This window comes from Panulirus ornatus, chromosome 1 (assembly GCF_036320965.1).
Source record: "Panulirus ornatus isolate Po-2019 chromosome 1, ASM3632096v1, whole genome shotgun sequence".
Classification (NCBI taxonomy): Eukaryota; Metazoa; Arthropoda; class Malacostraca; order Decapoda; family Palinuridae; genus Panulirus; species Panulirus ornatus.
This window is the reverse complement of record NC_092224.1, coordinates 82,746,714-82,764,017: the sequence shown is the minus strand read 5'-3', so window position 1 is coordinate 82,764,017 and position 17,304 is coordinate 82,746,714. Positions and strand designations below refer to the sequence as shown.

Genomic DNA, 17,304 nt, shown 5'->3' with positions numbered 1-17,304 from the left:
GTGTGTGTGTGTGTGTGTGTGTGTGTGTGTGTGTAATCACTTATTTGTACTGCATGGGGAGGGAGTTTTACACTCTGGGGCCCCATCTCTTGAACGTTTTCTCCTATCTTATGACTTTTTAAATTTACATACTCTGCATTAAATGTCATCAAGTAACCTCTTCAACTCATTTACCACTCTCATGCTGTAAAGGTACTCCATACATCTTTTTTAACAAGTTTCTTGCTAAATTTCATGTTGTCCTCTTTTTTTCATCTATCCTTACAGCTGTCAAAGAACTGTTAATTACCCTTATCATTGTTTTGTCTTAAAAACTTAAGGGTTGTGCTCAGGTTATCCTTCACTCGTCTTTTTCCAAGGTAGGGAAATTTAAAGCTTTTTGCCTTTCCCTGTAACTTAGCTGTTCTAATTCTGGCACCACTTTTGTTGCCCTCCTCTAGGCCTTCTCTCTTTATCTATTTTGTGCTTCTTGAGTAATGTGATCAAACTTAAGAAGTATTTTCTAGTTTTGGCCTTATATGAAAGGCATGAAAATATTTCCTTATTTTACTTGAAAGCTCTTCTGATATTTGCCAAAGACTTTGTTTTCTTTAGTATTCTTTGCTATTCTCTTGATCTGGGACTCTGGTGACAGGTTAGGTTGCCAAAAGACTTTGTATTCTTTAGTATTCTTTACTATTCTCTTGATTTGGGACTCTGGTGACAGGTTAGGGACAGTGTTGACTCTCAATTTCTTCTCACACACAGAATCCTGAAGGTTATTTCCAATTTCTTCTCACATTCAAAATCCTGAAGTTTATTTCATGTTAGATAATAATCATATTGAGGCCTTCTTTCACTTTGTCCCATCTTTATTTCTTTACGTTTGCTTGGGTTGAATTTCATCAGCAATGTACCAGACCAACTTTGGAGTATGTTTTGGTCCTCTTGTAAGCTGATGCTGCCCTCCTCACTTTTATTTTCCCTCATAACTTTTGCATCATCTGTAAACATATTCAGGTAGGATTCCTTACCTTTAGACAAATCATTCTAATAGATCAAGAAGAGTTACAGTCCCAAAGCAGAACCTGGGGCACCCCAATCGTGACCTCCACCCATATCAAGAAGTCTCCTCTGACATATGCCTTTGTTCCCTTCCACTTAGATAATCTTCAGTCCAACGGAGGAATTTTCCCTGTATTCCTGACTGGTATTCCTGTTTCTTAATCACCCTCCCAAGTTGTATTGTGTGAGATTCTTTCTGACAGTTTAGATGAAGAAATTACTCAGCCTTTCCTTTTGTCTAAGACAGAGTTCACTCTGTCATAGAAATCGAAGTTTCATTAAAATAGTGTATGTGTCATTTTGGTAATTTCTCCTCTGTTGGAATTAATCTGTTTGCTATCTGATTAACTTTTCAAGTATCTTACAGACCACACTTGTCATATGTATCTGCACACATCTTTGGTACATATGGTGAATTTTCATCTGGATCGTGAGTCTTGTATAGGTCAAAACCTTTAAATATTCTTTTAATGTCTTCTATAGATTTTATTATCATACATAATCGCTGTTTCCTGTGTCAGCGAGGTAGCGTCAGGAAACAGATGAAGAATGACCCATCCAGTCACATACACATCTTAGTATTTTCTAAAGTTTCTTGTCTGTCCTATCTCACTAGTGATGGGGCTGAAGTGTCTTCAGATATATAAACACTTTTGAACTTGCTATGTGCTTTATCCTTTCATCATCCTCTGCTATTTTTCTCTCTGAAATTCTTAATCTGATTATCTGTCTCTGAACCTCCATAGTGTAGTGGTTACCATTCCTGACCATATCCCAGGATAAGAGTTCATAGGTTCAAATCCTAGTTGCAGCAGTTGGTTCAAGTCAACCCAGCTCAGCTGTTCATTCACCACAAGGGGTAGGTCATCAAATTGGGTACCTGGTTCAGGAGAATAGAAGAAAAAGAAAAAAAGGCCACATCCACTCAAACTCAGTCTCTATCTGTCATGTGTAATGCACCGAAACCACAGCTCCCTACCCACATCCAGGCCCCATAACACCTTTCCATGGTTTACCCCAGACATTTCACATGCCCTGGTTCAGTTCATTGACAGCACATCGACCCTAGTATACCACATTGTTCCAATTCACTCTATTCCATGCACGCCTTTCACCCTCCTGCATGTTCAGGGCCCGATCACTCAAAATCTTTTTCCCTCCATCCTTTCACTTCCAATTTGGTCTCCCATTTCTTGCCCCCTCCACATCTGACACATCTATCCTCTTTATCAACCTTTCTTCACTCATTCTCTCCATATGTCCAAATCATTTCAACACAACTTTTTCTGCTCACTCAACCACACTCTTTTTATTATCACACATCTCTCTTGCTCTTTCATTACTTACTTGATCAAACAATGTCACACCACATATTGTCTCAAACATTTCATTTCCAACATATCCACTTTCCTTTGTACAACCCTATTTGTAGCCCATACCTCACAACCATATAATATTGTTGGAATTACTATCCTTCAAACATTCCCATTTTTGTTGTCCAAGATAACATTTTCTCTTTCCTTACATTCTTCATTGCTCCTACAACCTTCATCCCCTCCCCAATCTGTGACTCACTTCAGCTTCCATGGTTCCATCCTCTACCAAGTCCACTCTTGATATCTAAAACACTTCACTTCCTCTGGTTTTCTCCATTCAAACTTACATCCCAACAAACTTGTCCCTCAACCCTCCTGAACCTGATAACCTTACTCTTATTCACATTTACTCTCAAATTTCTTTTTTCACACACTCTTCCAAACTCAATCATCAACTTTTGCAGTTTCTTGCTCAAATCAGCCACCAGTGCTGTATCATTGGCAAACAACAATTGACTCACTTCCTAGGCCCTCTCATCTAGAACAGACTGCATATGTGACCCTCTCCAAAACCCTTGCATTTACCTCCCTATCCACCCAATCCATAAACAAATTAAACAAGCATGGTGATATCACAAACCCCTGCTGCAGAGCGACCTTTGTTGGGAACTAATTTCTCTCCTCACTTCCTACTCTTACACATGTCTTATACCCTTGATAAAAACTTCTCACTTAATCTAGCAGCTTACCTCCCACACCATATATTCTTAAGATCTTCCATAGAGCATCTCTGTCAACCCTATTATGCTTCCTCCAGATCCGTAAATTCCTCATACAGATCCATTTGTTTTTCTGACTATTTCTCACATACATTCTTCAAAGTGAACACCTGACCCACATATCCTCTACCACTTCTAAAATCACACTGCTCCTCCCCAACCTGATGCTCTGTACATACCTTCACCCTCTCAATCAGTATCCTCTCATTCAACTTTACAGGTATTCTCAACAAACTTATACTTTTGTAGTTTGAACAGTCACATTTATCCCCTTTGCCTTTATACAGGCATGTCACCATGATTCATACATACATTGAATATCCTTAGCAACCAGTCAACAATACAGTCACCCCCTTTCTTGATAAATTAATTTGCAATATCATCAAAACCTGCTACCTTGCCAGATTTCATCTCAACGCTTTCACCACCTCTTCTCTCCTCACCCAGCGACTGCCCCTGACTCACTTTGCACACCACCCTGGCCAAAACACCCTACATCTACCATTTTATTGTCAGACATATTCAACAGTCCCTCAAAATACTCACTCCATCTCCTCCTCTCCCTCACTACCTGTTATCACTTCCCTCCTTGTCCCCTTCACCAATGATCCCATTTGTTCTCTTGTCTTTTACACATTATTTAACTCCTTCCAAAACATCTTTTTATTCTCCCTAAATTTTAATTATGCCCTCCAACTCTCATTTGCCCTCTTTCAACCCTTGCACCACCCTCTTGACCATCTGCTGCTTTCTCTTATACATCTCCCGGTCATTTGCACTCCTTTCTTGTAAATATTGTCCAAACTCCTCTCTTTTCTCTTTCTTTAACAACTTTACTTCTTCATCTCACCACTCTCTACCCTTTCTAATCTGCCCACCTCCCACCTTTCTTAGGCCACATGCATCTGCTTCCTTACATACATCCCGTTCCTCACCCACTCCCCACACTTCATTTGCTCTCACCTTTTGTCATTCTCCACTCATTCTCTCCTGGTATTTCCTCACATAAGTCTCCTTTTTAAGCTTACTTACTCTCACCACTCTCTTCTCCCAACATTCTCTCTTCTTTTTTGAATACCTCTACAAATCTTCACCTTCACCTCCACAAGATAGTGATCAGACATCCCACCAGCTACCCTTCTCAGCCCATTTACATCCAAAAGTCTCTCTTTTACATGCCTATCAAATTAGTTCACAATCTAATAATGCCCTTTGACCATATCTCCTACTCACATATGTATATGTATGTATATCTCTCTTTTTAAACCATGTATTCCCAATCACCAGTCTTTTTTAGCATGCAAAGCCACATGCTCTTCACCATTTCCATTCACAACACTGAATACCCTATGCATACCAATTATAACCTCAATTGCCACATTACTCACCATTGCATTCATATCAACCATCACTAATACCTGGTCTCATGCACAAAAACTGCTGACACAATCAATCTGCTACTCCCAAAATACTTGCCTCTCATGATCTTTCTTCTCATGACCAGGTGTGTGAGCTTCAATAATCACCCATCTCTTGCCATCCACTTTCAGTTTTACCCACATCAGTCTAGAATTTACTTTCTTACGCTCTATCACACACTCCCTCAACTCCTGCTTCAGGAGTAGTGCTACTCCTTTAGCTCTTGTCTTATCACCAACCCCTGACATTACTCCCAGGAAGTTTCCAAACCATTCTAACCCTCTTCCTGTGAGCTTCATTTCACTCAAAGCCAGAACATCCAGGTTTCTTTCTTCCAGCATACTACCTATCTCTTCTTTGTTTTCATATTGGTTGTTACATCCACACACATTCCGACACTGCAATCTGAGCCTTTGAGGGGACAGGGTAGAAAGAATACTTCCCACGTATTTCGCATGTGTTGTAGGTGACTAAAGAGTGCAGGAATGGTGGGTTGGAAACCCTCCCCTTGTTGTATTTCAGTTTCTAAAAGAGGAAACACAGGAAGGATATTTTATTTTTTATCATTATTTTACTTGATTGCCATTTCCCGCATTGGCGAGGTAGCACCAGGAAACAGAAGAAAGACCCATACACTCATATACACACATATATACATACATGCTCATACATGTACATATACATACATATACTGAGTTTGGAAATGTGTGTGAAAGGAGAGAGTTGAGAGTAAATGTGAATAAGTGCAAGGTTATTAGTTTTGGCAAGATTGAGGGACAAGTTTATTGGGATGTAAGTTTGAATGGAGAAAAATTGGATGAAGTGAAGTGTTTTAGATATCAGGGAGTGGACTTAGCAGCAAATGGAACCATGGAAGTGGAACCACGATTCCTTCAAACATACCCATTTTCGCTTTCCGAGATAATGTTCTCGCCCTCCACACATTCTTCAACACTCCCAGAACCTTTGCCCCCTCCCCCACCCTGTGACTCGCTTCCGCTTCCCTGGTTCCATCCGCTGCTAAATCCACTCCCAGATATCTAAAATACTTCACTTCCTCCAGTTTTTCTCCATTCAAACTTACCTCCCAATTGACTTGTCCCTTAACCCTACTGTACCTAATAACCTTGCTCTTATTGACATTTACTCTCAGCTTTCTTCTTTCACACACTTTACCAAACTCAGTCACCAGCTTCTGTAGTTTCTCACCCGAATCAGCCACCAGCGCTGTATCATCAGCAAACAACAACTGACTCACTTCCCAAGCTCTCATCCACAACAGACTGCATACTTGCCCCTCTTTCCAAAACTCTTGCATTCACCTCCCTAACAACCCCATCCATAAACAAATTAAACAACCATGGAGACATCATGCACCTCTGCCGCAAACCTACATTCACTGAGAACCAATCACTTTCCTCTCTTCCTGCTCGTACACATGCCTTACATCCTTGATTAAAACTTTCCACTGCTTCTAGCAACTTGCCTCCCACACCATATACTCTTAATACCTTCCACAGAGCATCTCTATCAATTCTATTATATGCCTTCTCCTAATCCATAAATGCTACATACAAATCCATTTGTTTTTCTAAGTATTTCTCACATACATTCTTCAGAGCAAATACCTGATCCACACATCCTTTACCACTTCTGAAAGTACACTGCTCTTCCCCAATCTGATACTCTGTGCATGCCTTCACCCTCTCAATCAATACCCTCCCATATAATTTCCTGGGAATACTCAACAAACTTATACCCCTTTAATTTGAATACTCAACTTTATCCCCTTTGCCTTTGTACAATGGCACTATGCATGCATTCCGCCAATCCTCAGGTGCTTCACCATGAGCCATACATACATTAAATATCCTCACCAACCAGTCAGCAACACAGTTACCTAGTCTTTTAATAAATTCCACTGCAGTACCGTCCAAACCCGCCACCTTGCCAGCTTTCATTTTCCGCAAAGCTTTCTCTACCTCCTCTCTGTTTACCAAGCCATTCTCCCTGACCCTCTCACTTTGCACACCACCTTGACCAAAACACCCTATATCTGCCACTCTATAATCTAACACATTCAACAAACCTTCAAAATACTCACTCCATCTCCTCACATCACCACTACTTGTTATTACCTCCCCATTAGCCCCCTTCACCAATGTTCCCATTTGTTCTCTTGTCTTATGCACTTTATTTACCTCCTTCCAAAACATCTTTTTATTTTTCCTAAAATTTAATGATACTCTCTCACCCCAACTCTCATTTGCCCTCTCTTTCACCTCTTTCTCTTGACTTCCTGCCTCTCTTTTATACATCTCCCAGTCATTTGCATTATTTCCCTGCAAAAATCATCCAAATGCCTCTATCTTCTCTTTCACTAATAATCTTACTTCTTCATCCTTCCACTCACTACCCTTTCAAGTGTTAATGGGATGGCCTTGATCAGGACCTCAGCTGCCTTTGCTGTCTCAGCTAACATATAGAAATAAAAGTTAATATGGCATTGTCCATCTTTGTGTCATCTGCAAGTTTAGTTATTTAGCTCTATGTCAATATTGTTAATATAAATGATGAAAATTATAGGCCCAAATCTGGAACCCAAGGGAACTCCACTAGTAGGGGGTGACTCTGCTTCCTATAATGTAATCAGGCTCCTCTCCAGTTCCCTATGCACCCAGTAATCCCCAAGGCCCGGGCTTACTGCATTGATTTAATGTGGGGTACTTTGTTGAATGCTTTCTGGAAGTCCAAAAATATTATATCCGTTCCTTTGTCTTAGTATAGGTATTGAATAAGTTATGATAAAATTCAAGGAGGTTTGTAATGCATGACCTGCAGGTCATTTGATATAAAAAGCAGCCTTTGGTTAGATAATTATTTTTTTCTCAGGGTTACCTGTCAGAAAATCCCTGTTTATGTTGGGTTGCTGAAATCTCATATAATGATTGCTTCTCTACAATTTGCCAAGGATTTGATTTTATCATACAAATCTTTGCCATTGTTGGTTGTAGGTGGGATCTGTATGGCCAAGTGAGTCACACGAAAAGTTTGCACTCACTTCAAACCATAAAACTTGACTATAGATCAAAAAATGGTTAATGTACACCTGTAAATGAATTTTTAGAGAATTTTTAAAGTATGAGTTCATATTGTGTCCATTGTACACCACCATAAATACTGTATTCCTGAAGGATACATTATGAGACATCCATGCCTATTTGTTAAAAAGTCAGTCATGATAGATATATGAAATGATGAATGGTAGACTAGGATGGAACTAACACTGCTGATATGATACCTTAGAGCAATAACAGCTGTTTAATTCTGTGAGCACCACCTGAAGTAGTCCATAATTATTGTGTTGGCATGCAATTCAAAGTACTTTAATTTTTGTATTTTTCTCTTCAAGTAGCCAAGATAGGTTGCTTAACTCATTAACAACTGAACACAATGATGTACTGTATATTGTTAACTGTTATGAGACCTCTTTTCCTCAAATGATGAAGCTTTGGAATTCTTGTCCTCCTGTTGCCTTTCCTTGTTTGTGTATCCTTTCCACCTTTAAGAGTCAGGTCTACAAAGATCTAGAGAGCTCATATTAATTTCTTTTTATTCTTTTTCTCATACTTTTAATTTTCCCATTCATCTCAGATGGGCGTGATTGGGGCATGTTTTTGCCTATGCTGTGTTAGCTACTGTTAAATCCCAGTCAACAGATGAGAAAGTTTTGTGAGGAATATGTAAAAGCCTATAGATACCTTGGTAATGATATATGATTTGTCCCATCTTTAAGATCAAATTCATGGCAAGAATTATTGCCTATTCCCTTGCTCATCATGTTACCATGAACCATCTTTTGTGTATATATCAGTCAAGCTGAGTTTTACAAAGTAGGTGTAAGAATTGATATTTTCTTTTTTTGCTCATAAAACGTAAGGATAGAGAGTAATTGTGCATGCAGTGGCAGTCTGGCTGTGAATTGCATGGTACATTAATTGAACTTAGCTAATCCTGAACTTTGCAGTAAATGTTTTGACTGGTATCAGCAGTTAAGTGTTTTGCTCATTTAAGAAGGTTATGCATAAGGTTTAACTGATAATCAAGGTGCCCTTTTACAAAGACAGGTTGTTACTTCAGAGCAGTTTACTTACATCCATGTAATTTACAAATGAGTTAGGTCCCCATATAAGGTCATTAATTCTATTTTATGGTATATTGTGATGGAAGGTGATTTTTCAGTTGCAATGTTATTACTCGCAGGTGGAATCCAGAAACATCACTCTCTTAATATGTTCTTATGATTAGGGAAATGAACTGATATTCTTATGCAACATATCCAGGAGATACAGATAGAATATTGAAATTGGATTATTTTGTCTCATATCTTACATTACCTTAAATGCTTCTCATCTTGACAGTATATCAGTACAGTATGTGATTTGCATATTTATTTGGGGATTACAAGAGGGTAGATGGGGAAGTGATATCATGCAAAGAAAAGATGAAAAAGAGGTGGAACGGGTCTTTTGAAGGACTACTGAATGCGTTTGATGATAGGGAAGTAGATGTATTGTCTTTGGGACAAGATTGCATGCTAAGTGAGAGAGTTCTGGTGAATGGTATGGTGAAAAGAGAGGAAACAGTGAAAGCCCAGCATAAGTTGAAGTTTGCTAAAATGGCAGGAGTGCATAGGATTACAGTTAAGATTGTTAAGAAACAGGTGAGATTGTGGTTGATTGGTTACTTAGGCTGTTTGGCATTTGGATAGCCAAGGGGGAGGTGCCTGATTACTGACAGAATGCATTATAAAAGTCAGGGGAACGAAAGTGAATATTCAAATTATAGTTATAAGTATTGATGGAGCGAAAAAGATTTTGAGGGATCGAGGCCTGAACATGCAGGAGGGTGAAAGGCGTGCAAGGAATAGAGTGAATTGGAATGATGTGGTATACCGGGGTCGACATGCTGTCAATGGATTGAACCAGGGCATGTGAAGCGTCTGGGGTAAACCATGGAAAGTGTGTGGGGCCTGGATGTGGAAAGGGAGCTGTGGTTTCGTTGCATTATTACATGACAGCTAGAGACTGAGTGTGAACGAATGGGGCCTTTGGTGTCTTTCCTAGTGCTACCTCGCACACATGAGCTGGGAGGGGGTTGTTATTCCATGTGTGGCGAGGTGGCGATGGGAACAAATAAAGGCAGATAGTATGAATTATGTACATGTGTATATATGTATATGTCTGTGTGTGTATATATATATGTACATTGAGATGTATAGGTATGTATATTTGCGTGTGTGGACGTGTATGTATATACATGTGTATGTGGGTGGGTTGGGCCATTCTTTCGTCTGTTTCCTTGCGCTACCTCGCTAATGCGGGAGACAGCGACAAAGTAAAATAAATAAATAAAATAAATAAGTATTGAGTATACCTGGTAAGGTGTGTGGGAGAATGGTAATTAAGGGTGGTGTCAAGCACAGAGCATCTGTTTGGAGGGGAGAAATGTGGCTTCAGGAGAGGTAGAGGGTGTGTAGACCATATGTTTGCTTTGAAGAATTTATTGGAGACAGACAAAGAGAGAGGGATTGGTATGTGGAATTCATGTCTTGAGAGAGTTTGTGATAGGTTGACAGAGGTCATATAGAAGAATGTTTGAATGTATGAGATAAATGGAAGGTTACTAAATGCAATAAAGAATTCTTATTAGGTGAGTAAGGCATGTATATGAGTGGGAATGGAGGAGGGTGAGTGGTTCCCAGTGAATGATAGTTTGCATCAAGGATGTTTGATGTCACCATGGATGTTTACTATTTTCCTGGACAGGGGTTGTGAAAGGCATAGCACATGTGAGGATCTTGGGTGAGGGATGGTTCTTTAGTATCTTTATGATTATGCAACCCCAGAAACTCTTTTTTTAAAGTTCCTGTAGCTCTAAGGCTGCACTCCATGCAGAAGCAAGGAATGTTGGACCCCTTTGTAGAGTGCTCTTCAACAAGACTGAACTCCCTTCCAGTTTTGCCAAAGGTGACTTCTCACATCTAATTTAACCCCTTGCATTATAGTCTTGGGATGCTAGGGCTGGGGAGACATGGGAAGGTAATTAGATGTTAACAAATATCTAGGCTCTGGTGGCAGACTTGAGAGAAACTCCAAAAGCTGGTGACAGTTTGGGAGAGTATGTGGAAGGAAAAACATGAGAGTAAATGTGGATGGGAGTTCCCAGAGGGAATGGGTGTCAGAGATATAGATAGATAGATAGATATGTATACATGTATTATCCCTGGGGATAGGGGAGAATGAATACCTCCTACATATTCTCAGCATGTTGTAGAAAACGACCAATAGGGGTGAGAGTGGTGTGCTCAAAATCCTCCAATCCTGTCTTACTTTTCCAAAAGAAGGAACAGAATGGAGGACCAAGTGAGGATTTTTTTCCTCAAAGGCCCAGTTATCTGTCCCATATGCTTCCTCACTAATGTGGGAAATAGTGAATCTGTATTAAAAAGAAATATACCCTTACCTGAGTCAGGTACCCATGTTATTGACCATCCCCTAAGGATGGATGAACAGCTTGGTTGACTAGACTGACTGCACAACCAGGATTCAAACCTATGCACTCGACTCTGGAAGGCCCATGGTCAGGAATACTAACCGCTGCTCCATGGAGGACCTGTAAGGAGACCTTGGGGGCTGTATTTTCAGAAGGATGAATGACCAGCACTGAATAGGATGAATTGTATTTATGTGGAATATGGAGGGCAATATGCTGTAAGCACACTGCATATGAAACTTTTAAGGTAAAACCATGGAGCCAGCCAGTGGGCATTGGCTGTGGATGGAAGGCTGTGTTTTCATTGCATTATGCATAATATCTATGTAGATATATATGTGCAAGTTAGGCCATTGTTAGTTGCTGATGCTAGCTTACTGAGTCAAGAAAGGCAGTTAAGTATAGGAAAGGATTGGGAAGTAAGGGCCTTGTATTCCCTCCTGGTACTTATGTGACTCAGTCACTGCATTGTGTACACAGATGGTATACTTCATATTTGATATTACAAGATATATGATTTTTTTTTACAATAGATAGTAGTGTGAGGCAAGTTTACACCAGTATCATAAGCTGGCTGCTTCATATTCATTACATTCACAGTAACATAACTGGTAGTGATTCATCAAATCATTAGATTGTTATTGTCTAATGTGTTAAGAATGACACCACTTTTCTACTCTTAAATTGACCATTGAATGCCTTCTTGGAGACAAAGATTGCCCTTTTTTTTTTTGTTTCAGTGAACCAGAATTACTCAAGATTCCAAAATATTTTATGTTTTGTCTTAGTTAATCAAAATTAGACAAGATTACAAAACATGATTTACAATACTAACCTTTGGGCCATAATTTCAGATGTCCCTGGGATGGATGAGGGTCCAGGGATGATTAGATTTTTGCAATGTTTATTGTATAGGGCTGTGATTTACTTGCTTATTGCCTACAAAGGTAGATAAGATTTGAAGCTCTTTGGGCTTACTGCATATAAGTCTAGCTGCTGTGATTGAACAGAGTGATTTAGCATGTGTCCTTTGAATCTTCTGTTAAAGAGCAGAAGCTAGTCTCTTCATTCAGAAGCAATATCCTTATGATATACATGTTTATATATACTCATTATGTGATGAATTTATGCACATTACTTGTTAAATATTTCATTGCTTATATTTATGTGAATTAGACTTTTTGGTTTTCCTTTTTATTGCTTTCTTATTGTTACTGCTAATTTTGTTGTTTAGTTTGCTTACTGACAATTTGTTCCCCCGCATTGGTCTGCATGGCTTGTCCTGCGCCCGCCCCTGCACCGTTGCCTGCTCCTCACAAATTCATAGATGCCCTACGCCAAACGGACTGCCCTCTGCCTTCTCCTAGCCATGTTGTACCCATTGGGTCAGTTAGTAATGGATTCCAAATATCTAAGTCTGACCTTAAGACTGGAGACTTGGAAAATACCCTGACATTCTCCCGTGGTTCTTATCCAACCAAGGGAGCTATTAGAATACATGGAGACCAGTCCGTTGAAGTTGGCTACATTAAGCCTCTTCCAAGGCATACCCTTACTGGTTCAGGGAATGCAAGCTCTGTCCCACATGGACCAGGTGTTACATTTCTTACACCACCTAGCAGAGGGATTCCAAGTGGTAGAGGGAAATCAAACTCCAGAGTGTGGCTAGGCAAACCAGTAGTGCGGTCAGGGCTCAGAATGAGGGGAGGTTTAGACTCCCGTCAAATGGATCGGCCAATCCAGCATCACACCTTCCTGGCAGATACGGCAGATGTGCGGCAGATTGAACAAGGTCTCCTACAGCTGATGGAAGACTTCCAGGCAGGGAATCTACGAGCTTTTGGTGAGAATCAGGTATTAGTTTTGCTATAAAGTTTATACTTAATACACTGGGAGTGATGAAAAATGTGTGGAAAGAGAGAACATTATCTCGGAGAGCAAAAATGGGTATGTTTGAAGGAATGATAGTTCCAACAATATTATATGGTTGCAAGGCATGGACTATAGATAACGTTGTATGGAGGAGGATGGATGTGTTGGAAATGAAATGTTTGAGGACAATATGTGGTGTGAGGTGGTTTGATCGAGTAAGCAGTGAAAGGGTAAGAGAGATATGTAGAAATAAAAAGAGTGTGGTTGAGAAAGCTTAAGAGGGTGTGTTGAAATGGTTTGGACATATGGAGAGAATGAGTGAGGAAAGTTTGACAAAGAGGATATGTATGTCAGAGGTGGAGGGAACAAGGAGAAGCAACCATATTAGTTGTGGAAGGGAGTGAAAACCATTTTGAGTGATTGGGGCCTGAACATACATGAGGATGAGAGGCATGTAAGGAATAGAATGAATTGGAGTGATGTGGTATACTGGGGCGGACGTGCTGTCAATGGACTTAACCAGGGCACATGAAATGTTTGTGGTAAACCATAAAAAGGTCTGTGAGGCCTGGATGTGGATAGGGAGCTGTGGTTTCGGTGCATTACACATGACAGCTAGAGACTGAGTGTGAATGAATGTGGCCAATTTTGTCTGTTTTCTGGGTGCTACATTCCTGAAGCAGGGTGTAACGATGCTGTTTCCTGTGGGGCGGGGTGGCGCCGGGAATGAATTGAAGGCAAGCAAGTATATGTACATGTGTATATATGTATATGTCTTTATAAGTGTATGTATATGTGTATATGTTGATATGTATATGTATGTATCTATATATATATATATATATATATGTATATTCACTGTATGAGTGGATCTTGGTGAAGTGCCTGAGGATTGGCGTAATGCATACATAGTGCCATTGTACAAAGGCAAAGGGGATAAAGGTGAGTATTCAAATTACAGAGGCATAAGTTTGTTAAGTATTCCTGGGAAATTATATGAGAGGGTATTGATTTAGAGGGTGAAGGCTTGTATGGAGAATCAGATTGGGTAAGAGCAGTGTGGTCTCAGAAGTAGTAGAGGATGTGTGGATCAGGTGTTTGCTTTGAAGAATGTATGTGAGAAATACTTACATAAACAGATAGATTTGTATGTAGCATTTATGGATCTGGAGAAGGCATATGACAGGGTGGCTAGAGATGTTTTGTGGAATGTTTTAAGAGTATAATGGTGTGGGACGTATGTTGCTACAAGCAGTGAAAAGTTTTTACTGAGGATGTAAGGCATTTGTACGAGTAGGAAGAGAGGAAAGTGATTGGTCCCCTGGGAATGTCAGTTTGTGGCAGGGGTGCATGATCTCTCCATGGTTGTTTAATTTGTTTATGGATGGGTGGTTAGGGAGGTGAATGCAAGAGTTTTGGAGAGAGGGGCAAGTATGCAGGGTGTTGTGGATGACAGGGCTTGGGAAGTGAGTCATTTGTTGTTTGCTGATGATACAGTGCTGGTGGCTGATTCGAGTGAGAAACTACAGAAGTTGGTGACTGAGTTTGGTAAAGTGTGTAAACACATGGTAACATGTGCACTCTTTATGTAAATGACTTTAAAAAGACCAGGAAGCATAGTGAAGTCAGTTGCAGCAGTTTATCCAGGCTTCACCTTTTTGCTATTTCAAACTCTTCATTTTGATAAAGTAATTTTGAGACATATCTTTTTTTCTTCTGTTATATTTAGCATATTAAGAGAAAAGAAATCTGACTTTTGTGCTTAAGTATCTCATCAGTATATTTTGTGGACAGTGATAGCTTGTCAACCAAAAGCACTTTTATGTATGTGATGGGAACATGGGGTTGAGTTAACTTCTGTGGACACCAAAGTAAAACTAGCATTTTAGCCTGAAGACCAGCATTTAGTCATAGATCATGAAAGATGATTAACCCTATCATTATAGAGATATGAATAGGGAGAGTAATGTTAAGGAAATGATAAATGTATGAGGAGAAATAGATATAAACTACTTAAACTTGATTAGTTTACTTTTTCATTTTTAGGGAAAGATTCTCGATTACGACAGATGGAAGCGATAAGAGAGCAACAAGAGAGATTAGCACGACTTCACTTTGACGTAGGAGCAGAACAGGTACATTGATTGCATCTTTTATGTACATTCAAGGTATTTTTACCAAGGCACTCAGTAAGTTTTGTCAGTAATTATTGTGTTATCATTTTGAAGGCTGATACAAATTGTGTTGGGGCTCTTCACTTGTGCCAGAAGGACAAGCTCAGTGTACTTTATTGTGTATTAATATTAACCATATTTTCACATTGCTGGTTAGAACTGGTATAGCCAGTTTCATTGCTCTGGTTAAAAGCAATGAATTAAAGTGCAGACTCATATCTTGACCTTCAAAAGAGGAATGATGAGCACACTAGAAAGGTAAGTTTCTGATCTTTTTTTAACTTTTCATAACTTTTCTAGATATTAGATAAAAGATATTTATCAATTTTTTCCTAACTCCCAATAAAGGGACTCTTCTCAATTTAAGGTGTATTGTAGTTTAATTGTTTAAGGGCTTGACACCTGCTGATGGGACTACCAGGTAGTAGAAACTAGCCTACACACTGATACAGCCATATCCAGTCTGTGATCTGCCTTTGGCCATCCAGAGTTATATCCAGTCTAAGATCTGCTTTTGGCCATATAAGGTTGTATCTAGTCTGTAATCTGCTCTTGGCTTTGCTTTTGGCCGTACAGAATGATGAGTATGAAATGAATGTTTTTTTTTCTTTATACTTATTTGCCATTTCCCGCATTAGCAAGGTAGCGTTAAGAACAGAGGACTGAGCCTGAGGGAATCCTCACTTGGCCCCTTTCTCTGTTCCTTCTTTTGGAAAAGTAAAAACTGGAGGGGAGGATTTCTAGCATCCCACTCCTTCCCCCTTTAGTCACCTTTTATGACACACAGGGAATATGTGGGAAGTATTCTTTCTACCCTATCCCCAGGGTATTAGCTGAAAAATTGACAATTTAGGAAATTTTTAATGAGCTCCTCCTGAGATTAGGAACAGAGTCTGCTATTCTGCATTAATTTATTGATACTGTGTCCATATTGTATAACTTTTTTATGTTGTGAAGAGGATCTCAGCCATGAAAATGTATTTATTAATTGCAAAAGACTTTACTGGATGTGCTTTTAGATAACGTGGTTGGAAAAGTCTCTTAATGTGCAGGTCCAAAAAACAAAAACAGTATGTTTGATGGAATTAGTTATATTGCCAGAAAGAAATGGTTAAATCTCTGATTTTCCCCATGTTCTTACAAAATCTACGACTGATTATTGTTTTATGATTAAGCCCTTTGAAATAAGGTGATAATTTTTGGAATGTCAGATTTTTTCATATTCTTCAATTTTTAACCTTTCACTGCAGCAGCCCTAATATCCAAGGAACACTGTGCACAAGTTTGTTGTAATGATTAACTAGAAATTGTTATTTTCTTTTTTCAAATAGGATGATAATACACAAATCAGCCAGGTGAGGCATTTTTTATGTATGCTTCATGCTTTTTAACTCTGTTTCTCCATGCCAGGTGTTTAAGGTACTCCAGGGGTATTCTTATGCATATGAAGTGATTATTTCAAAGGTTTGTTGAATATGTTTGATAATGTAGGGCGTTTTGGTTGGGATGGTGTGCGAAGTGAAAGGGTCAGGGAGAATGGTTTGGTTAAGAGAGGAGGTAGTGAAAGCTTTGCGGAAGATAAAATCCAGCAGGGCGTCAGGTTTGGATGGTATTGCAGTTGACTTTATTAAGAAAGGGGGTAGTGACTGTGTTGTTGATTGGTTGGTAAGGATATTTAGTGTATGTACGGATCATGGTGAAGTGCCTGAGGATTGGCGGAATGCTTGCATAGTGCCATTGTACAAAGGCACAGGGGTTACAGAGGCATGAGTTTGTTTAGTATTCCTGAGAAATTGAATGGGAGGGTATTGATTGAGAGGGTGAAGGCATGTACAGAGCATCAGATTGGGGAAGAGCAGTTTAGTTTCAAAAGTGGAAAAGGATGTGTGGATCAGGTGTTTGCTTTGAAGAATGTGTGTAAGAAATCCTTCGAAAAATAGATGGATTTGTATGTAGCATTTATGGATCTGGAGAAGGCATATAAGTCGATAGAGATGCTTTTTGAAAGGTCTTAAGAGTATATGGAGTGGAAGGTAAACTGCTAGAAGCAGTGAAAAGTTTTATCAAGATGTAAGGTATGTTTACGAGTAGGGAGAGAGGAGAGTGATTGGTTCCCAGTGGAGGTCGGTCTGTGGCAGGGGTGTG

At 39.5% G+C, this 17,304-nt stretch overlaps 1 protein-coding gene across 2 annotated transcripts in view; it reads left to right on the top strand.

The window, feature by feature from the left end:
• The window catches only part of LOC139750210 (uncharacterized), a 43,509-nt gene that overhangs the window by 15,538 nt on the left and 10,667 nt on the right, over positions 1-17,304 (top strand). For both annotated transcript variants that reach the window (XM_071664681.1, XM_071664671.1), the window contains 2 exons: positions 12,441-12,956; positions 15,032-15,120. In XM_071664681.1, coding sequence (XP_071520782.1) covers positions 12,441-12,956; positions 15,032-15,120 — 605 coding nt within the window. The remainder of the gene's footprint in view (positions 1-12,440; positions 12,957-15,031; positions 15,121-17,304) is intronic.